This window comes from Agelaius phoeniceus, chromosome 15 (assembly GCF_051311805.1).
Source record: "Agelaius phoeniceus isolate bAgePho1 chromosome 15, bAgePho1.hap1, whole genome shotgun sequence".
Classification (NCBI taxonomy): Eukaryota; Metazoa; Chordata; class Aves; order Passeriformes; family Icteridae; genus Agelaius; species Agelaius phoeniceus.
Window position 1 is genome coordinate 11,201,846 of NC_135279.1, and position 21,421 is coordinate 11,223,266.

The following is a 21,421-nucleotide window of genomic DNA, read 5'->3' on the forward strand; positions in this document are numbered from 1 at the left end:
TTTACAACTGAAATTTCTGTGGAAATACATCTGAAGAAACAACTGGAATTTAAAAACTCTACAGTCAGCTTCTACCAACCCTTTCATTTAAAAGGCTAGACAGCACTTAAGACCTTTATATTGATTTAACCAAAACAAAGCAATTAACTTTTACATTTCCAAAGTACTTACTGCAAAATGATCAAGAAATTATGTATTCTTTTACAGTCATGATACAGGATTTACAAGTAAGAACCTCTAGTAGTAGTTGTGCCAAATTTTGTCAACAGTTTTTGTTCTATATTGACACCTGCTGACCATTTCTTCTAACTAGTCAGTTTTACTGTATCACAACTCTATGCATTAGTTAGCCAAATATATAAATATATACATACAGTTGGCCAAATAAACCTAGGATTTCAGTCAGATCTCCTTCAAGATCTTACAGAGTGGGTGTATTTATTTAATCTATACATATATGACATATGTGTGTGTATATATGCCTGTATTTGTATACATACACACACATTTACAGAACTCCAGTACTGCTCATGTCTGCTGAAAGAAGCTTTCACAAATTTCTTCAGAGAACAGAAAGGTTTCTGCCATTTTAGACAGGTGCAAGGGAATCGAGCGTCTAGAGAGAGCTGTAAACAACTGGAAAAGTCTCATGTACTGGAATGGGGCCTCCTGTGACTACTGCCCAAGGAAGGATGCCATGGGGTCATCAGGTCTCTGCCTTTTCATTCTGTAAGCCTCCATCTCCTCTTCTGTTGGCTCCCTGGTTTCATACTGGCTGTTGTATGGTCTCTTCCTCTCATCCAACTGCATGATTTCTTTGATGTGGAGAAGTCGAGCCTCTTCAGCATTTAGAGCCTGAAATGGGAGCAAAGGGAATCAAAAATTCTACAGTGAAACTTAAGATTAAAAAACCCAACAATGAAAGTTTGTCCTAAATTCTTGTATGATGGGCAAGGGTGGGATAAGCAATGCACATCTGGCTGGCTAACCCACAGCACATTTCACATAATGCTTATTTTTTAGTGTTTAACATAAAATGATAGTAAAATGCTATTGAGTAAACAAGACACTATAATCTCTTTCCAAATGTCAGAATCAAGTAAGAAACTCCCAGGATTTACCTAAAATATAATCGTGATCTAGAAAGTACAAATGAATTGTTTGTTATTTTTTGTTCTGTGTTTGGGGTTTTAATTTTTAAATGCTGTGTGCTGTCTCATTCCCCACACTACTACTGTTGCTACTGGAAAAGAAGTTGCATTTGTACTCTGCTTTAATTAGGCAGAGTTTGAACAGGTTTCCTCTGAGAGCAGCCCAGAGCAGGCTGCTGTGGCCACAGGAGCACACTGCTGCTCAGTGATGGCCTGGGCCATGGATTTGTTACATCAGCTGACACTGGGCCAAGCCTGGGATACAAAGTGCTAAGTTCAGATTTAACACTGCTTTGATCTCTCCATCTTTCTTCAATACACAGATCATTGTGTTCTGCAATGTCTGTTTAGACCTACAGGTGTAATAGGTGCCTAGACATGAAATGGTCCAAGTCATCTAAATTACACCTTCAAAACTAAACATTTATTGAAGGTTTGCCTGAGGAATAGGGGATGGGCTTTAGAACATCTAACAGCATTTTAAATTTAATTTAGCTCAAAATTAGCATCAAACTACCCCACGGTAGATCACCAGAACTACATTATAGGCTTCATAAAACTGATACTGTAAAATATGTCATGTTCCTTTTGCCACAAAGCCACTGAAGATTATAGTGCACCTTTTTTAGTTTTTCTTGCTTCTTTTTCTCTTCACCCTCACTGTCTGAGTTTGAGCTCTTCTTGTGCTTCTTCTTTTTCTTCTCTTTCTGTTTCTCTTGGTGGATCTGTAAGGTGGGAAACAAGTTACTGTTAAGATTGAGCTTGCCAACATTAATAATGCCCAAACCATTAAATCCAAACTTCTATTAATGCTATTTGAAAGCCTAGTTTTCAATGGAGATGTTAATGCTCTAATAATGCAGTCTAGTAACTTTCAGGCTTATTATGGCTCTACAGAATTTTGTACATAAAATGTTGAGGAGAAATATCTGTCTTCCTGAGAAAGGGAAACATCCTACCTCCATCAGTGTTTTGGGTTTTGTCATGTGTTCTTCATCCTCAGGCTGCTCCTCCATTAAACTTGCCTCTGTATTCTGTACAACAGACAAAAACAAGGATACCCTGTTACTGACCACATCTGAAAGGAGAAGGACAAAAAAATCCCACAAATCCCTAAAAAACCAACCTCCCTCAAAAAGCAAAAACCTTAAGAAAGGGATATGAATGCTCTTTAGCTCTTTCTATATGAATAAACAAGAGAATACTTACAGCAATTTCCTTCCCAGCTTCTCCTGTACAGTAGGAGTACTTGACAAAGGAGTGGCAGCACTTGTAACCCCACTTGCCTTCTTTCCAGTATGAACCCCAAATGCACTGCAGGAGAACACACACACAGTTACTCCTGTAAGAGGCAGGCTGCAATTTCCTCCTGAGCTGATATCCTGGTAAGCAAATTACTCCAACATCGAAAAGGAAGCTAAGAGAAATACTTTTGCTATTTTACATGAACCTTACAGGTACACTGTCAAAAAAGAGAATCACAACAGGATGTGGTCAACTTATATTCAAAGTGGAAGGTGAACAGAGTAACTTCTCCTTAAGATTGCCATGGCAACTCCTTAAATTCACATCACAACTATGACAATTTGAAGTTTCTCCTTAACAGAAAAGGGAGAGTGGCACATTGAGACAGGAGAAATGTATTTGGTGCATTAATTATATTGTACTGCATCCTAATATACCTCCAATGGGATGGTATTTAATTAAAAAAAATTTTAAACACAACCTAGGACTTACTGTATGGTTGTTGATCTTCACATCCTCTTCATACTTAGAACAAGCAATAGCTTTCTCCTGTCCTTTGATGACTGTTCCATGCCTAGAATACTCCACATAATCTTCTGTTTGAGCCAACAGAAGTTCAGCTGGGGGGGCATCTAAATGTTCTTGTCCTCCATACTAAAATGCAAATAGAAATGACATATAGTAGTTTTGGAAAAAACCCACCTTTTATATAGTAAAGCAAACATTTCAGAAACAGCACCTTTGGTACTTTGTCAAGAAGGCACAAAAGTGGACAGAGACAGTTTAATCTTTAGTGAAGAGTTAAGACAGAAATACATCATCTCCTATGGCCACTGTGGTGTCTTTTGGTGTTTAGTTTTGTGGGGGTTTTGGTGTGCATGTGGTTTTTTGTTGTGTTTTTTTTTGTTTTGTTTTATGCTTGGAGAATGACAACAGTGATATTCCTCACTCAAAGCAGAAAATCTTTAGAGACTAAGCCAAAGACCAGCTTGGGTAGAAGCAGAGCAATACTTCCTGCTCCCCTCCAAACTTGAATGTTGACATAGTTAGAATCCAAATGGATTATTTAGTTCTTTTTCAGCTGTCCAAGACAAGTTGCAAAATAGAATAAGTATTTATCTAAAACACTGTACCCAAAATTTGAGTCAGAAAGAAATTCAGATTTCTTCAGTGGAGAAATTCTGACAGTTTAGGGAAGAGCTCCCAATAATATCAATACCAGCAGACCTTCAAAGGTCCCTAAACTATATAAAATTCATCAACTGATGAGATTGTGTGTATAAATATAAAAGTATTTTAAGTCTAAGCTGCTGAGAACAGCTGATGCCCTCTCACATAGGATCAGTAATCTTACTTGTTCCCCAAGACCCAGACTTCAAACAGAATTCCTATTAAATAAACCAAAATGCCTATTACCTTCTCTAGGATGCTTTCTTTCTGCTGTGCCTTGAAATCTTCTTTCTTCACTTTGAAAGATTTATAGAGGAGCTCTAATTTTGTAGGGTCTGCTTGAAGATGAACTTCAGAGCCTTTGTCATAAGCCTCCCAGGCAAACACTGTGTACACAAGAGGTTCCACTCAGTACTTTAAAACTGACACACATTCAAAATACAGCCTTTAACTCTGAAGCAATTTCAAATAAGGCTCAATTTATAAAGATTTATTTATTTCTCTTTTGCAAGAAAGCAGCATTGTCAAGTATTTTAAATGAATTTCCTTCAGAAACCCCAAGCCCAAAGCCCACTTACGCTGGGTCTGTGCCATGGAAATGGTATCGCCTGTGTAGCGAACGAAGTTGTCACCTGCATAACCAACTCTGCAGAAAAGAACACAATTCTTAGCATTTGTAACATGATTTCCTCTCAAACACAAACACAGAAGTGCAACAGGCAAGTAAAAATTCTCTTGTGCACTAGGAGTTAACAGAAGAAGGTACATCAAACTCAATATATGAAACAAAAACCTGGAACAGGAAGCAAAAATGCTCCCTGCAAAGCCATTTGGCATTAGGCAGCCACTCAAAAACTGTGATGCCTGTGTTCAAGGGACACATGACACAGCCCTGGAGTTCTGTCTGAGATGCCAAGCACTACAAGTTAAACTTGGACCTAGTTACACAATAAATATGCAAAAACAGTCTGTGATATTCCAGCACAGTGATTCTCACTTCTGGATTTCTGACTCTTCAGTCCAGACCCAGCATATCTGGCTGAGTTTAAGAAAGCCTGGGATACCTTTACTGCTCTCAGTAAAGTGAGACACTTATCAATGGCCTTGAAGAGATGCAGTCAGCACATGAAACACATACTGAGGATCAAAAAATGCTACCAATCCAATTCCCCACTCCTTCATCTTCCTAAGGCCACTCTGAAAATTTACAGTCTGAAAAGCTGTGGCAGAAATTTAGATTCAACAGAGGTCAAATTATGACCTGACAGAGAAGCAAAAGCATCTGCATCTAAGAAAACCAATTGACTGGCATTACTGTAGCTGGGGGCAAGGAGAGGTGGAAAGAGCAATATTTGCTATCATTTAGGTACTGCCATTCTATTTTAGGCAGTGAGCTAACCCAATTACTGCTCTCTGAACACGTTTTACTCACAGCCTGTTGGCTCTGTACAGTCACAGCACAACACAGGTCAGGTGTCTGACTTGGGGGTTAAGGGACACAGCCAAGTGTGCAGCCAAAAGCCAGCCCATGGCAGCTCTCACTGAGCTATCTAGACAATGCCAAAGCTGCATGTTCTATGCAGAATCCATTAATACAGGAGGAGATCTTATTCCTAATAAAAATATTTTGTTAGTCTCCATGCTAGTCTCCAGAACCAAGAAAAAGGGATAAAGTTTAAGATTTGGTTACTGAAATATTTTACATAAATATAATTATTGTTTACAGGCATCACCTCTAGATGCAGCAGTGTCCTAGCCCTTGTACAGATAATTACACTAAACCATGGTCCACATGTCCTTGAAGATTAAGGATCAGTCAGTATTACAAAAATACCACTTTTATATACTAAACCAAAATGTGTTCCTAAATAAAAGTTTTTTTCCTAGGTTAACTAATACGTGTACATGTAACTGACTAGAGATTCATTAGCTAAAGGACATACAGGTAAAAGAAAATATAAAATTATTAATATAAATTTAAGAGTTTTGTTGGATATACAACAAAATGAGGCATGACCTCATTTTAACTTACTCATCTGGATTCTTGCCTGTGTTGGCATAAGGGTTCTCCCTCATTGCTCTTGTTTTGGGATCATAATAAGCAGAGTTTGGATCTAGATTCCTCAAGTACTAGGGGAAAAAAAAACAACATAAAAGATACTTAATGTTAATGATTTTGAAAGAACTGAGGTTACTCTTGCACCCTCCAGTTTAGATGCTTTAAGAAGTTCTATCTATGCAAAAGGATGACCTTGATGAAGTCATACCATGGGCAGGAACAGAACTGAGAATAGACCTTAACTTCCAAACTCCTAGACCCATAAACAAAGTCATTAATAACTGAATGTGTCATTTGTTGAAATTAGCTCCCAGGAACACAGAAGAAGATCTGCACAGAGCTCTTTACTCACTTTGGCAATGTCCTCCCGAATGCGCAGATTTCGGACCGTGATGCGTCTTTTTGAGTCAAAGTTCTGCCCAGGCATATCAATGTCATCTGCATATTTGTCTTCATCTTCATCTTCACTGTTATGATCTCTTTCCTGAGAAGAAATGGAGAATTTCTAATTAAAAGAGTTCCTTCACTCTGGAGACATGTACAACAATCTGATCTTAGTGGTTTCCTTAAAATTCTGCAATCCCTGTAGTTACAAGGTGGCACAGTTGACCTGGGCTTAAGTGTGCTCTCAGGCTAATCTAGCATTCAACACTTCAGAAACACTCTTCTTAAAGAATTTTTACTTCCTTCTATGAAAATAATTATCAAAATATAAACTATGATGATATTAAGAAAACAGTTATTTTGGTCAAAATATACTCTGTGTTAAAATGTAGTTATGTGCTTGCATCCCTAAGGTTTGACAACACATAGGAATTAAAACAAAAAGCCTCTTTATGAAATCCAGCAACCTCTGCCCAAAAGAAGAGGTAGGCAGTGGCATGGACACAACATTCAAACCCTTGTGCCACCCTTGTTTTACTGCTCCACTAGCTACAGGCTCTTTCCTTGCCCATGGTGTGATGCACTGGGTAATCATCTTACTGTCTGTGAATTTGATTCCTCTTCTCCCCACTGGTGTCTTGGGGAGTTCTGCAGCAAACAAAGAGCACATCAGCAGAGAAGACAAGATAGTGGAAAAAGCAAGGTAGCAGGGATACAAAGGGCAATCAAAGCAGAGCTTCATGCTGGATACAAAATACAATTTACCATTGGCCCCAAACAGAAACACTGCTACATAACGTTCTAGTAGAATGCTCTTAGCTGTCTCTGTGATAGACACATCTTGGAGAACTTTTCACAGTATCCCCAAGAAAATTACCAATTCTTAGCAAGAACAGCAAATTCTAAAACTGTTGCTGTTATTTAGAGCTTGTTACACCTTTGAACACTGAGGATTTAGATTGTAACATTTCATATCACGTAAATACAACCAAGTTGCAACTCTGAAAGCTTAAAAAGGAACTCAGGAGATATGTATTCAAGAATTTAGTCAGGATTTACAGGAATACTAAGCGCTTAGGCAGAATTTGAGTTCAACAAACACAGCCAGGTTTTATTTTTTTAACCTGCTTAGTCTTTAACTGAAGAATACTTGCAGCAGTGAAGCTGGGAACAGCTGTGAGCCCTGGAACACAGAGCAGCACTGACTATGCAAACCAGTCTCAGTCCTCTCCCTCAGAGATGGTTCTTAAATTTAAACACACTTTGCTTCTTACAGTGCCACTTACAAGCAGTAAATACACAGAAGCCAACAGTGTTTGCTTCATAGAATGGGCATGAAAAGAGAAAGAATCTCCTCTGTTGGGGAGGTCTGTAAAAAGCACCGTAGTCTGGGCTGGGCGGCAGATGGAGCTCACTGTGCCATCTAGTGACAACCCACGGGGGAGCCTCTGCAAGGAGGCTTTAGGTCAGGACTTGACCAGTAGCAGTCTCTGGTTTTTTGCCCATTTCATAAGTCACTGTGCAGTGATTTTTAACTTAAACCAATTTGCTTCTTCTTAAGGAAACACCTTCCTATCCCAATTTATTTAAACATTACTAAATCAATGCACAGTCATCACCTCAGCACTAGTCAGACCATACCAATCTTTAAATAGGAGAAAAGCATTTTGGTATAGGAAAAAAAGTTACTGCATGGAAAACAAGCTCTTCTGCTCCAAAATTCCATGTAAATAATTTCAGCAACAATAACAGTCACACAGAATTTCTGTCTGTAAGGGGAACACAAAGCAATTTTCATTTGAAAGAAGATGCTTCAAGTTCTCGAGTGTGACACAGAACATGGTGGTGCTAGGAAAACCTTTAAATTACTGAAGGGCATAAAACCCAATAGCAGACCTTGTGTAGAGAGTGAAAGAGTCAGAAAGCAGAAATAATCTGTTTTGTATTCATTCAGCCTAAGCAAAAATAGATTAGCTAAGTTTACTTACTACTTGCTCCAGCTTCCCTGATGCCAACTCCTCCTGAAGTTTCTGGGCTTTCAGGGTACGTTTGGCCTGTGCAGCACAAAAATGCATTTGTTTAAATATTTCTTAGCACCAGCTCTAATATCAGCAGAGCACACTACAAGTGTCCCTCCTCCCAGCCCAGCCACACCAAACATAACTCTGTCCCCAATAAACCACAGCCCCCACGTACCAAATCAACCTTGGAGTACTCCTCCACAATTTTCATGTGCTCCTCTGGGTTATACCCATTCCATCTGTCTCGCTTCCCATCGTAGTCAAACATCAGCTGGGGCTGCACATGCTCATCTGGGGCAATGTTCATGCCTGTGTATTTTGCTCCAACTTTCCTAGGTCTCTGAAAGAAAAAAAAAAAAGATGGTTAGATCAGTCCATCAGGTTACTCACTCACATATCCTTTAAAAAATGCTATCAGTCAAGCTCCTCTAAAGCAAGTTAAATTCAGCACTGTAAGGCTGTGGGTTGTAAATAAATGCAAGTAGTTCTGCCCTTTTATGTAGCACAAATGACTTCAAACTCCATAAATTCCTATTTTCTACAATTAAGGAAGCAATTAAAACAGTTTCTGGGGGTGGCTTCTACTTGAGATGAAGCAGGAAGACAGACACAGCAGCACCTGAGTTAATGCAATTAGCAAGAAAATAACATTTTCACCTATTATTAGACCACAGATCTTATGACAAGCAGAATTGATGGATGACACACTGAATTCTATCACTTTCCCTGTTCATTAATAATTTCTTTAGAAATTTCTAGGCTGTCTCTCACTACTTGTAACATTTTCCAAAACAGCTTTTCCAAGCCCAGTATTTCATCTACAGCCAGCTGTTTTTCACAGAGATGAAACTCCTGTGGCATTCAAAGCCATTAAGGCAGGGCCAAAAGGGGGGTTACCTTTGTGCAGCCTTTACCTTCATGCAGCCATTACCTCCACACAGTCCTGTCCTCACCTCCCTGCAGCCCTGCCCTTACCCCCATGCAGCCCCCACCTCCCTGCAGCCCTGCCCTTACCCCCATGCAGCCCTCACCTCCATGCAGCCCTGCCCTTACCCCCATGCAGCCCTCACCTCCATGCAATCCTTCTTCTTGTGAGTCAGGGCCCCGCAGTTCTCGCAGGCTCCCTTGCGGTACCGCGTGGCCACGGCGTGCTGGGGGCAAACACAACATCAGTGGCAGCCCTGGGACAGCTCCCACAACAACTTCATGTTTGCAACACCACTCAGGAGTGTGAGCCTCCCCCAAAGCCCAAACAGGTTCTGCCTGCTGGATAAAAATTCCTGCCCCCCTCAAAAGCACACAGCCAGACATCTCCCCATGTAATCAGCCCAAACCCTTATTTCAGGGGAAAAGCACCCTGCATACCTCCTGAACTCCTCGTTTGTACCAATCTCCAGAGGAGTTGTACTGCTTCTGCTTCTCTGGCTGAGGTCTCTGATGCTTTAGTGTGGGTCTCTTAGAAGGATCTATGTACCATGGCACTGAGGAGATGTACTGAGGAATATGAGGGTTGATATCTCTGTAAAAGATGTTGTGCAATGAACATGTGGCAAGGAAAAATCCAAAACAACTGAGTCTAACAAACAACCCACACATTAAAGTTCAAATGCTTTAGGAGTGATGATAATCAATGAAGTTGGAACAACACACTACAAAATAAATTCTCAGTTTGATAAACACAGACTCTGTTGTCACCTAATTCACCTAAACTCGACTCCAAACCAAATGGCTTATTCTGTGTAATGTTACTGAGCAAAAAAAACAGCAACATTTCTCAGAAGCAACAAGCCCTGTGAAAGCAAGGTAGAGGCAAGAGATGAGGTACGCTGTAAAAGATCCCTGTACAATGTTTTGCTCACTTTTAAAATACCATGTGTTATTAGCTTCATGGCTTAGACTTTTCAGCAGATCCGTCAGCAGCTGACAGAAAATAAACACCGAACCTACATTTTTCCAGAAAGTATCTCATGACTGGAATATTAAAACACAAAGTTTAGCTATTTACTTCTATAGTAACTCACACTGGAACCATGAGTTACCCTCACAATTGCTCTGTAACCACAACACAAAAAGACATTTTTCCTCAGCAGCTTTAGAACCTCCACAGCTTTACTAAAACTTACTTTCCTTCTTCATCCACTTCAGCAGGTGCATTCCCCAGTTTTCTCTGTTCTTCTAATTCTTTCTTTTTCCTCCAATCTTCCCTCGTCATTTTTTTTGGTTCCTCCAGGCTCACATCAGTTGCCCCTCCGGCAGGAGGGGCGTTCGCTACCGCACCTGAGGCCATTTTGGCTTTTTTCCTTAGCAAAAAAAAAAAAAAAAAAAAAAAAAAAAAAAAAAAAAAAAAAAAAAAAAAATTAGAAAGCAAAAGAAAAGCCTTACAGATCAACACTCTCTGACATCACAGCTCTTCAACGTGACTCTGTGTCACCCAGTGAAACGAGCTAACTCCGGATTACGCGTTCCCGACATACCGCTGTCCTGACAAACAAGCCCCAGCACCGAAAGCACAGAATTACCTCACTGCTAACCGGGCAGCTGGAGCTGCGCCTACCGCGGAAGAGACGCGAGAGAACGACCGCGGGGAAGCAGCGCTAGGCCAGCACTTGCTCGGAGCCTAGAGACACCACCCTGCCAGAAGCCGAAGCCGGTGCCGAAGCCAGATCCCAGATCCCGGTCCCACTTCCAGATCCCGGCCCGCTCCCCCTCCCTGTTTACGTGCCAGGCCGTAGCGCCGCCCCACAATGCCCCGCGGCGCCGCACACTTCCGGGGCGGAACCGCCTGCCCTGCCCTGCCCTGCCCGTCCCGCCCCGGAGCTCGCGTGCGGCCGCGGGCTCAGCCAATCGGCTGCCGCGCGTGGGTCGAAGCGGCCAATGGGCGGCTCGGGGCCGGTTTAAAAACCGGCGCCGTTGGCCGTCAGGGTGTACTGAGGTGTTTGAGAGCCACTCAGCTTTTGTAGCTCTGTGCTTTCCTGTGCTGTCGCTTTCTGGGTGAGCTGAGGGTTCGGGGGTAGGGCCGGAGACTGGGACTTTGTATCTGGCTTTGTGCTTCAGGCTGTACAGAGAAAAGCAGTAAGGCTGGGAAGGGTTTGGGGCGCAGCTGTGATGAGGACGGGCCGGCGCCGTGCTCAGCCTGGAGAAGAGGAGGCTCAGGGGGGCTTTATCGCTCGCTATAATCACCTGAAAGCACGCTCAGCCAGGGGGAGATTGGTGTTTTCTCTCAGACAACCAGCAGCCGGGCAAAAGGAAATGGCATCAAGCTGTGCTGGGGGGATTTAAGCTGGCCATTAGGAAGAATTCCAGACAGAAAGGGTGGTTACACATTAGAAAGGGCTGCCCGGGGGGTGGTGGAGTCACTGTCCCTGGAGGCCTTTAAAGAAAGGCTGGATGTGTTGGTATTTAGGTTGGACTCGATTATTTAGAGATCTGTTCCAGCCTCACTAACTGTGATTCTGAGTTTTCCTGCATTCCTCCGTAATGAGGAATTGCGTGTTCACTTTGTTCACCTGCGTAATGGCAGCAACGAGCACTAAAAGTGCCTTCAAACCTGAGGGGTTTTAGCTGACCTGCTGTATAATGGTGGGAAGTAGGGGTTTGTTCCCTTGTCCAGAGACCAGTATGTGACAGCTCTGTTATTTTTAATGGGGCTTGCTTAAAAAGTGTGTTGTGATGAGACAAATGATAAAAAATGCTTTCTTTCCCTTTTTCCTCTCTGGACTCTACAGGGTAGCCTCATCCATCTGAAGATGGCAACTCTGATCTTTGTTGATCAGGAGAACAGTGAACTTCATGCTCCCAAGAGTCAGCTGAAGCTCCCTTCAGGATCTTGTGCGTATTTGCTGCCCTGAGCCAGTAAGGGATCAAATGAAGGGCATAAATCACATATTTTTTTCAGTGCTTTTAATGGTAATAGTTTTCTATTCATAAATCCACTTACCCAACCCATTCTTCCAAGCTCATCAGTTGGTATAAAATTTAAGATAACTCCGTGATTTTGTCATAAGTGTGGCTTATGAGTTATAGATAGTGAAAAGTAATTTCCATGATAGCTACTTTGCCAGCATGTGCACTTACTTAGGCAAACTTTAGGGTTGCTGATTGCTTTTTTTCTTCCCCCCCCCATTCCAGCAAAAGTCTTAGCTGAAAGAAAACAAGTTAACACTCCACTTCCTAAAAAAGCAATCAGTACTTCTCCAGTCACAACTTGCTCTGTCAGAAAGGCTCTTGGAAATGTGAATAAAACTGAAGGAGTCATGAGCAAGATGGATAAGCTAAAACAGAAAAATCAGCCTTGCACTGTGAACAAAGTGAGTACAACACACTTATGCTGGGGAGGAGGGGAAATCCATAACTTACCTGCTGTGATTTGCTGATAATGAAAAATCTAAAAGAAAAACAAAACCAATTCCTTGCTGCCAGTTGACTAATGCCTTGCCAGTCCTAGAGCAGTGGTAGCCCTGCTTTCCCACCAATTTTCCTTGCTGAGATGCCATGGATGCTCAATATGGGCTATCCCAGCTGGGTCAGCTGTCCTGGCTGTGCTCCCCCAGCCTCCTCACTGCTGGGGTTGTGAGGAGCAGAGAAGGCCTGGACTGTGCAAACACTGCTTGGCAATAGCTGAAAGAGCTATTATATACATTTCATCATGAATCCAAAACATGGGCTCAAAAGAATTGCTAGGAAGAAAAAGAACTCTATCCTGCCTAAAAGCAGGGCACCTATGTAGATGGTTCTAGAGAAAATAGTCTGAGTTTGTCTTAATTACATCTTAAGAGTTACCTGTTCTAGTGCAGTCACATAGAGTACTGCCCTGCATAAACTCAACTGAAACATTTGCCCATCTTCATCTTATTTGTGTGGAAGGCATCAGAATTTAGGCCTGAGTGAGAAAAGTATGACAGGTATGCTTGTCTGTAGACCTGACCAGCACAAGAAAGCCACTACAGATATTCTGCAGCAGCTCAAATAATGTTACTTCCTCTTTTTATGCCTAACAACAAGACTGGATTAGAAAGCTGCCATACAGTGGCTGAAGAAGATTGGCCAGAAATAGAAAATATGTTTCCTTTGGATCCTCAAGGTAAGAACTATTGATGTAATCATTAAAATTAGTAATAAGGCTTTAATGATTCCTACTGCTCTAGGATATAAGAGTTGAAGATGAAACTTCTAAAGTTGTTCTTAGGCCAGCCCATTTCATTTTCAGTCCTTCAAAGTGTGTCCTTAACTTTCCTCTTCATGTGTGCAAACTGCTGTGCCAAAGACTGCTGTGTTGATGAGCTGTACATGCTTTGCTTGCTGAAGTTACTAACTGCTGTACATTAGCAGTTCCATCAGGCAGCCTAGTGTTTCCATCAGGGTTGGTGTATGGGGTTTCATGGACAACTGAAAGGTGTAACTGCAAGTAAATACTCCATAAGAGGAGACTGTTGTGGTGTTTTAGATCGGCTCCTATTTAATGTAGTCTAGAAGAGTTTGCAGCTTCCCAGGCTACTGCACACTTAACAGTCTTTCTTAAACAGACTTTGAGAGTTTTGATCTTCCTGAAGAATACAAACTCAGCAACATCAACCTGTGTGGTGTTCCCCTCATGGTATTTGAGAGGACATATGACAGATGTGTGAACATGGCTTCTTCCCCAGTGAAGACTGAAGAGATTTCATGGGAATCCAGTAAGTGGAAACTTTGCAGACTTCCAGTACACACAATGCTCATCAGTGGTTAGAGCAAAAAGCCAGCTGGCTGCAGCAGTGAATTGCTGCTGCTGGCTGAGCCACCAGAGCAGTGCACCAGTGTCAAACAGCTTCTGCTGTGTAGCCAAGCTCAGTGTACCTGGCCAAGGCTGCCAGGCCAGGCAATTGTCTCAGAGTGGTGTCACTGACTTGTGGCTTAACCCAGCTGCAGCCAAGCACCACACAACTTGCTCCCCTGCTGTAGGATGGGGAAGAAATCAGAAGAGAGAATGTGAAAAAACCTCATGCTTTGAGATAAAAGTAGTTTTGATAATTAAAGCAAAAGCCATGCATTTAAGAAAAGCAAGACAAGGAATTCATTCAGTTCCCTTCAACATCCTCACAACAGCAAGGCTTCATCTCATGCAATGGTGGCTTGGGAAGACAAGTGCCCTAACTCCAAATGTCTCTCCTTTCTTCTCCCCCCCAGCTTTGTCTGCTGAGCATGGCACCATATGGTCTGGGATATCCCCTGGGCCCCTTGGGATCAGCTGTTCTGGCTGTGCTCCCTTCCAGGTGCTTGAGCACTCCCAGCCTCCTCCTCGCTGGTGGGGTGGGGAGCAGAAAATGCCTTGACTGTTGCTGAGCAGTGCTCACACAACTAAACCATCCCTGAGTTATCAACACTGCTTCCAGCACAAATGCAAAACACAGCCCATACCAGTAGCTGTGAGGAAAATTAACTCTACCCAGTGAAAAGCACTGAGCAATCTTTTGTGGTGCATTGCAAACTGATCAGTTTGGTGGCACTGACTTATACAATGAAGCAATATTTCCCTTGCTTATTCAACAAGTTTATGCAGAGCTGCTGGGAGCTAGCTTATGTTTGTGTGCATTCTGAGTTTGAGAAACTGATTTGATTTATTTCTAAATTTCAGACTTGCTACAATCAACTGCTGACTTCCTTGCTACCCTGGATGAGATCATTGACATGCCACCTCCACTGTATGATGATTAATGTGTGCTCTGAAATTTCTTTTGAGGTCCAATTTCATATAGTTCTGTATTTAAATAAAGTCTAGTTTAACCTATATACTATTGTACTTTTCCTTTTCCTACAGTGAGCCCAACATGTAGGTAGCAAAATAGAGCTTTGAGGAGGAGATTCTGACAAGCAGGTAAAGCAGAGCCTGGATAACTCCTAAGCAAGGCTGTGAAGCACTGTTGTCACCTCATCTAGGAGCTGGTACCTGCAGGTTGGAGTGTGTGTGACAGGTTGAAGTCCTTCTTGATCCATCAAACATGCAATGGTTTGAACCAATTTGTGTATCTAGTGTAAAGCAAGCACTAGAGCTGTTATTCTTCTGATGTTTTCACTTTCAACCTGTTTGCCCTTCACAGCAGCTGAGGTGGTGTGTGTTGGGTTCTTATGCAGCTGTAGATACTTATTGCAGGAAAGTGCCTGTAACTGAGGCACTGAATGTGGTTACACAGTGCCATCACATGGCCTGTTGGTAGGCAGCACACAGGTAAAAACATTGGTGTGTGAGGCCCCAGGGAGCAGAGGTATGAGTCACAGTATGGCTATGACTTTAGGTATTATTATATGAATTTAGGTAGTAACTGTTTGTATGTATAGACACCACACTGGGAGAGTGGCACTAGTACTTCGTTTGTGTTATGGAAGTTTATCAGGGTGAAATGAGATTTTTTTTGTTACTTTGAAATACTCACTATGATCAAGAACCTAGATCTTTTTGTACAATCAAATAAATAAGCCTTTTGTACCATGTCCACGTGTGTGTATACACATGCACATTAAAAAATTTAAAACATGCTTGCAGAATTTCATAGTGAACTGAACAAGTATTTGCATCATGTTTACAAAGGTAATGATTAAATCATTTTCAGATTCACAGGCCTCTTGGTACTGATAGACTTTAATCTTGGAGCTAAAATACTTGTTATTTGTGGGGCTGGTGGAGTGGATTTGCAGAAAAATGGGGTGAGTCAGGCTTGGGAATATTGGTGGTCTGCATAGGGATGTGGTGTAGAAAAGAAGATGGTAGTGGTAGGATTAAGTAAATTGTTTGCTACAGTGAAACTCATCTCGGGCTTTTTGCTCTCATTAGGATTTCTGACTAATGCAGGTTGAAGCTTTTGTTTTTACAAAGCTTAATTTTATGAACATTCATTGGAAAGTTCCACTTGTTTCAGCTGGCTTTTATTTTCCTCATTTACTTTTCAACTCTGACTGAGATTAAAGGGAAATGCACATTCCTGGGACAAAGCTGTGGTGAGACTCCATCTGTGGGTGGAGTTTCCTGCTCTCGGTGACTCCAAGGTTTCCATCAGTCACAAGGTACTGTCTTCTCTTTGGAAAATGTAAGCTCATGGCCTCAGAGCTGCAAGCCTGCTGGGTGTCAGCCCATGAAGTGCTGGCACAGGAGCACTGGGAATTTTGTATTGCTTCAGGTAGGTGTTAACACTGACTTCTACTGGTGGCTAAAAACAATCAACTTCTTTAACTGCTTTAATGTTGCGATGACCCACACAGCTCTTCATACTTAGTAAGTTATATTTTCTCTTGGGATTTTATCAGGAGTACTGACTTGAGCTCCAAATGTTGTTTGAGTACTTAGTTCCACAACAGTGATCTTACTAAAAACTGCTTCTAATGTTTGGGTTTACTTGCTTGATCAGTTTATGCTTCCTGCAAAGATCTGAGATATTGGGGATTGTAATGCATGGCTGTAATGAAAATGAATGCTTGTGTGGTGGCAGCCTTTAATAGACCTCATGGGTACATAATTAGCAGCCCAGGATTGTAACGAAATGCACAGAGTAGGGACTTTTTCAGTGGGTTATCACTCTGCAAAAGAACTGTGCTCTTCCTGTGAGACTCTCTTGAAGCCCTTACCTGAACTTCTGTAAGGAGAGTTTGGAGATGCACATGAAAAGAGTCTCAGCAGGCTCAGTAACTTCAGTGCACATCAGACAATCCATCCTGTGTGCAGAGTTCTGGCAGTGGGTGGCACCATGGTAACAGCCTTGTTAGAGCTGCTGCTCCTGCAGCCTGAAATCGCTGCCGTGGTGCTGCATGCCTTTGGTACCTCGCACACGGTGTAGGTGGCTGTGATGGCTTCATCGCCTCATTAGTGGGAGATGGAGGATACGAGTGGGCACGAAGGTATTCAGAGTGCCTTTACCCTGTGACTACAGGGAGCAGTCCATCAGCCAGGCACTCTATCTTCCATTGTTCAAAAAGAACAGAAATGAGAAGCCTGCAGGCAACTGGTCTCTCTAGGGTTAGCAAAGCCATGAATCTCGTAACTTCCGCACAAAACCCATGGCTTCTTCCTCACAAAACTTCATTGCTCTTAAAACTGTTAATGTGCCCCAGAATACACTATTTCTGCCTTATTGCTGCCTGCACGAAGTCCCTGCAGGGTGAGCGTAGCTAAGCAGTACTGCTGCCTCTTCCCTGGAGCCTTTTCTCCCTGTTAGGAGGGAGTGACCCGTACCGAGCCCAGGGACCCGTGGGTGGCAGAGGGGATGCGGGGGAATGATGAGGCCCTGGCAGGCGGCGTTGTGCGGCCGCAGCAGCCGTGACTGCGAGCGGCGCCGCGAGAGGGAGCCCCGGCTGCGAGCGGGACTGCGGGGAGGCCGGGGACGCGGGGCAGCCCCGCGGTACTCGCTGGAACCGGGGACGCGGGGCAGCCCCGCGGTACTCGCTGGAACCGGGGACGCGGGACAGCCCCGCGGTACTCGCTGGAACCGGGGACACGGGGGAGCCCCGCGGGGACACGGGAGAGCCGGGCGGGGTCGGCTGCCGCGGGCGCTGCAGCCTCAGGCCACCTCTTTCTGGAGCCACAGCAATCCGTGCGTAACACGGATCCCAGCGAGACACAGAGCTCTCCTGGATGCGGGATGCACAGCCTTGTCTTCCCGCAAGGCAAAGCCTGAGCCTCTCTGCAAAACGCAAGCAGAGCTTTCCCTGTGAGCGGGGCCAGGGCGGTGGCTGCACAGTCACTGAGCGGGCCTCTCCCCATTTGTTACTTTACTTTTTTTCTCCACTGCTGCTCGAATTTCTTCTGACATCTAGACAGCAAGATGCTGTATTGGTCTTCTGTAAATAGCCATCTGCTGGATGCGAGTGGGTTTTAGGAAAAAACCCTGGAAATATTCCCTTTTCCTGGAGTGTTTTCCCAGCTGCGGCGTGCATGTGCCCCGGGAAAGGTGTGGAGGAGAGGAGCCGTCCCTCAGTGCAGCGGGCAGTGCAAACCTTCCCCCTTTGCTCTCTGCTGCGCTGTCCGCAGAGACACGGCCCAAATGTGCTCCTGGCCCTGCAGCAGGGGCTGTTCCTGGGGCTGCTTCAGGGCAATCCCGACCGCAGGGCCCCGGCAGTCCTCAGCTCGGCACGGCAAACGGAGCTCTGCAGCTCCCCCAGCCCGTGGGGTGGGTATCGCGGCCGGTGTCCCTTCCGAAGGGACAGGCTGGGCTCAGGGCAGCTGTGCTGGGCAGCGACACAGAGCTGGCTCCGTGTGCTACCGTGTGTGACAGCGACAGGCTGGGCTCCGGGCAGCTGTGCTGGGCAGGGACACAGAGCTGGCTCCGTGTGCTACCGTGTGTGACAGTGACAGGCTGGGCAGGGACAAAGAGCTGGCTCCGTGTGCTACCGTGTGTGACAGCGACAGGCTGGGCTTAGGGCAGCTGTGCTGGGCAGGGACACAGAGCTGGCCCCCTGTGCTGCTGAGCCATCGTGTGTGACAGCGACAGGCTGTGCTCAGGGCAGGTCGCAGCGCCCTCTGTGCCGCAATGTCCCCATCTGGGAACACCTGATTCCAAAACAGGGGTGTTTTCTTTGCCTGTTCTTCAACGTCTCTATGACTCAGTTTTGGAATGAGAACAAAAAGCAGAGAAAACCAAGCATGAATCAGGTATTATTTGGCTTCAGTTTTCTGTAAGGCCAGGTGACCAAAATCATTCCAGCTTCAAGAATCAATAAATTAACATCATGTTTAGCTCACCTATCATCAGGTTCCTTAATCAAATATAAGGTGCTGCTGGATTTATTAGTTCAGAGGATTTTGCACTTCAGTCAGCATGATGGCAATCTACTTTTAAAAATGCATTTAACCACAATTGGTTTTCTGGTACCTGCTGCTTGTGAAAACTTCAGGCAGCAGAAATAAGTTGTGATTCTCTTTGATGAATTCTGCTTATTTTTAGGGAATGTATCAAGTTCTGTTCACCTAAACATATCCAGTAGCAAACAGTACTTTTTTCTGAACTTCTTCTCAGCTTGAAAGTTTTGTCTGTACTGTTTTCTTCCTGAGGCTGTTTAGGTGTTGTTTAGTCCTTGTCCATCATATTCCTTCTTAAATGATACACAACCTTTGAGAGCTGTTTTTAGCAGCTGTGTGTTGCTTTGCTGGGAGTAGAGCTTATTATGTTCTCCTGGATTTTGTAAAGGAGCTTATACATTTTTTTTAAGGTATTTAAAATTGTCAGTTAAAGGGTCCCCTTTTATGAAACCAAGAATTCTAATTGCAAAGCTGACTTAAAAAACCTTGCTATGTAAAGTAGTTTACAAAACTTCATTTTGTAAATGCAATGCCTCCTGGTTCTAAGAGTGTGCTGACCTCTCAAAGCATGTGTGAGGAAAAAAAAGCCAAAATGAAAATGAGAGTGGGAACATTCCTCTGGAAAAATTTATTCCAACAGCACAGCACTTTTCTAGGAATGATTATTGCACTGGAAGATATTCAAAACTTGCAAGTTGCAACTAGGTTCTGGATTTTACTTTTTACCTTCTACCCAGTCTTCCTCCAGCCTTATTTTGTTCAGATAACAAGTTCTTAACAGCTTCCTTCAAGGATTAAAAACCTCCTCCTGAAGTTCTTTCTTCTGTGCATAGCTTCCCATGCCTTAGTCTGAGTTTCTTTTGAAACTAGGAAGGATCTGGAAATGCTTTGCATTGAGATCTAGTTGCTTTGAGGGAGCTCATCTTATTCTTCAGTTGTGTCTTGGTTTCCCCACATGGTGTATGTGACCATGCTGTGATTAAGTCTTTTGCTACAGTGATTTGATGCTTTAGAGAAGATTATTGTCAGGAAAAGCTGACAGGCAAGGGCCTTTTCTAGTGCTGGAACCCAGCCAATTCTGTCTGTCCTTCTCCAGATTTTTTTTTTCAGTTGGAATTAGCATCCTAGTTTTCTGATTAATACAGAGAGCAAAACATCATTTGTTCTCCTAATATCTTCAACAACAAGTTTGAAACTGAGGACAACACATAGGAGCCAAATGCATCATGTGTGGAACAGCTAATTCTTTAAGTATTCTACCCACTTTTGGAATCTGCAAAAGTTGGTGGGGGTTTGTTATCCATGTAGGGTTTCAGTGCTTGTGTGACTGTCCAGGCTTAAGGCCCAAATATTGTTCCTGGCACTGCATCCAGGAGTGCACCATTTTTATGTGATGGGGAATGCTGTCCAGTATATAGAGTTTAATTTTAACTCTGCCTGTGTGACTTCCCTACCTAGGTTCTATTTCTGGATGTAATTTTTATGTCTGGAGGTTCACTTAAAAAAGGACTGGAGCCTCTTTTGTACCTATCCCCAAAATGCAGATCCTCAGAACTGCTTCTATAATATGGCATAATATCTCCTGCTGAGATGGGGTGGCACTGGTGGCTTGTGGCTCTTCTGTTTGCTGTAGATGAATTCTCTGATGAACATCTGTTCCTAGGCAAGCAGCTAGAGTCCTCTCCACCCCTAAGCTAAGATGCTCCTTGGCCTCCTTCTCCTGTGGAGGCTGATGGGACCATTTCCAGAGCAATTTTGTCTCGTGTGAAACGCAGGCAGAGTGGGATGGCAGCTGAGGAGGAAGTGTTGGTGTTTCTATTTCCAACAGAAAGTACCTAAATGAGTGTGTGAGAGGCCAGGATTCAGATTTCTGATGCTCGAGGGGACTTGCAATCCCACTCACAGCTGAGCTGTTCTGGAGACTCCTTTAACTGCTCCTGAGCAGGGCTGCACAGGAGGCCTTGGCGTGCCTGGGAGGGGATGGGCTGGTGGCTTGGTGGTTAGGGCTGCAAGAAGGAAGGCTGGTTAGCAGACAGTCCTCTGGATGGATAAAATCTTCCCTCCTTTGGGCTGTGGTTGGAGAAGAGGAGTCTGTTTTCCTTTCTGCTCCTGCCTGCTGATGTGCTCTGCTCTCAGGCTGCTCACTCTGGTGCTGGTGCCTGGCTCCCTGTCTGTGCCTGCCTGTCTGTGGTGAAGGGGTTGCTGTTTGCTGTCCCTCCTGCTCAGGGCTGACTCACTTCCTGCCTTAGTAACTTACTTGAAACCTTCCTGTTTTCTGACTTCTGACTGCAGAGTGAAGCTGTTTCTGAAGCTTGTGAGAGAAATTGTACTGGGCTGCCTGGTGCTACTTTGCCTCGTTTTCTTTTCCCTTGAGCTGGCTGACAGGGGAATATTTTTACCTGTTTAAATGCTGCATTCATCTCAGGGAGCACTGTTTGTCTCAAGGGCAGGGTGCAGGCAGCCTGAGGACTTGTCCCAGGGAGGGAGGCACGAGAGGAGATGGGGCCAGGATGTAGGGTTGGGAGCAGATCTCTGGGTGCACTGTGGTTTGTGTGGGGTCTGGCTGTGTTGCACTTGCTCTCAGACTCTTGTTTTCACAGATGTTAAAGCCAGTCACAGGAAAATAATTAAG

At 43.8% G+C, this 21,421-nt stretch overlaps 2 protein-coding genes across 4 annotated transcripts; one reads left to right on the forward strand and one right to left on the reverse strand.

Annotated features, from left to right (window-relative positions):
* On the reverse strand, positions 1-10,826 carry SLU7 (spliceosome associated SLU7). 3 transcript variants are annotated; one of them, XM_054642660.2, is made up of 16 exons: positions 10,749-10,826; positions 10,154-10,330; positions 9,396-9,549; positions 9,101-9,181; positions 8,206-8,370; positions 7,998-8,063; positions 6,610-6,657; positions 5,978-6,109; positions 5,599-5,696; positions 4,145-4,212; positions 3,813-3,952; positions 2,889-3,050; positions 2,361-2,465; positions 2,111-2,185; positions 1,772-1,876; positions 1-855 (listed from the first exon to the last, which is right to left on the reverse strand). In XM_054642660.2, the coding sequence occupies exons 2-16, from the start codon at positions 10,315-10,317 to the stop codon at positions 676-678; spliced, it is 1,743 nt and encodes a 580-aa protein (XP_054498635.1). In that variant the 5' UTR covers positions 10,318-10,330; positions 10,749-10,826; the 3' UTR covers positions 1-675. The 3 variants fall into 3 exon arrangements, with proteins under 3 accessions (XP_054498635.1, XP_054498633.1, XP_077042428.1); XM_054642658.2 differs by lacking the exon at positions 10,749-10,826 and adding an exon at positions 10,550-10,717; XM_077186313.1 differs by lacking the exon at positions 6,610-6,657.
* A 25-nt stretch (positions 10,827-10,851) lies between these two features.
* On the forward strand, positions 10,852-15,496 carry PTTG1 (PTTG1 regulator of sister chromatid separation, securin). Its single transcript, XM_054643004.2, has 6 exons — positions 10,852-11,021; positions 11,756-11,858; positions 12,159-12,337; positions 13,032-13,110; positions 13,553-13,702; positions 14,641-15,496. The coding sequence occupies exons 2-6, from the start codon at positions 11,777-11,779 to the stop codon at positions 14,718-14,720; spliced, it is 570 nt and encodes a 189-aa protein (XP_054498979.1). The 5' UTR covers positions 10,852-11,021; positions 11,756-11,776; the 3' UTR covers positions 14,721-15,496.
* The last annotated feature ends 5,925 nt before the right edge of the window (positions 15,497-21,421 follow it).

Coding starts and splice junctions, on each gene's coding strand:
- SLU7 (XM_054642660.2), bottom strand. CDS start 10,317: ATGGCCTCAGGTGCGGTAGCGAACGCCCCTCCTGCCGGAGGGGCAACT. Junction 9,182..9,395: donor ACAAACGAGGAGTTCAGGAG/GTATGCAGGGTG, acceptor GTTTGCCCCCAG/CACGCCGTGGCCACGCGGTA. Junction 3,953..4,144: donor TTCCATGGCACAGACCCAGC/GTAAGTGGGCTT, acceptor TTGTGTACACAG/TGTTTGCCTGGGAGGCTTAT.
- PTTG1 (XM_054643004.2), top strand. CDS start 11,777: ATGGCAACTCTGATCTTTGTTGATCAGGAGAACAGTGAACTTCATGCT. Junction 11,859..12,158: donor GAAGCTCCCTTCAGGATCTT/GTGCGTATTTGC, acceptor CCCCCATTCCAG/CAAAAGTCTTAGCTGAAAGA. Junction 13,111..13,552: donor GTTTCCTTTGGATCCTCAAG/GTAAGAACTATT, acceptor TTTCTTAAACAG/ACTTTGAGAGTTTTGATCTT.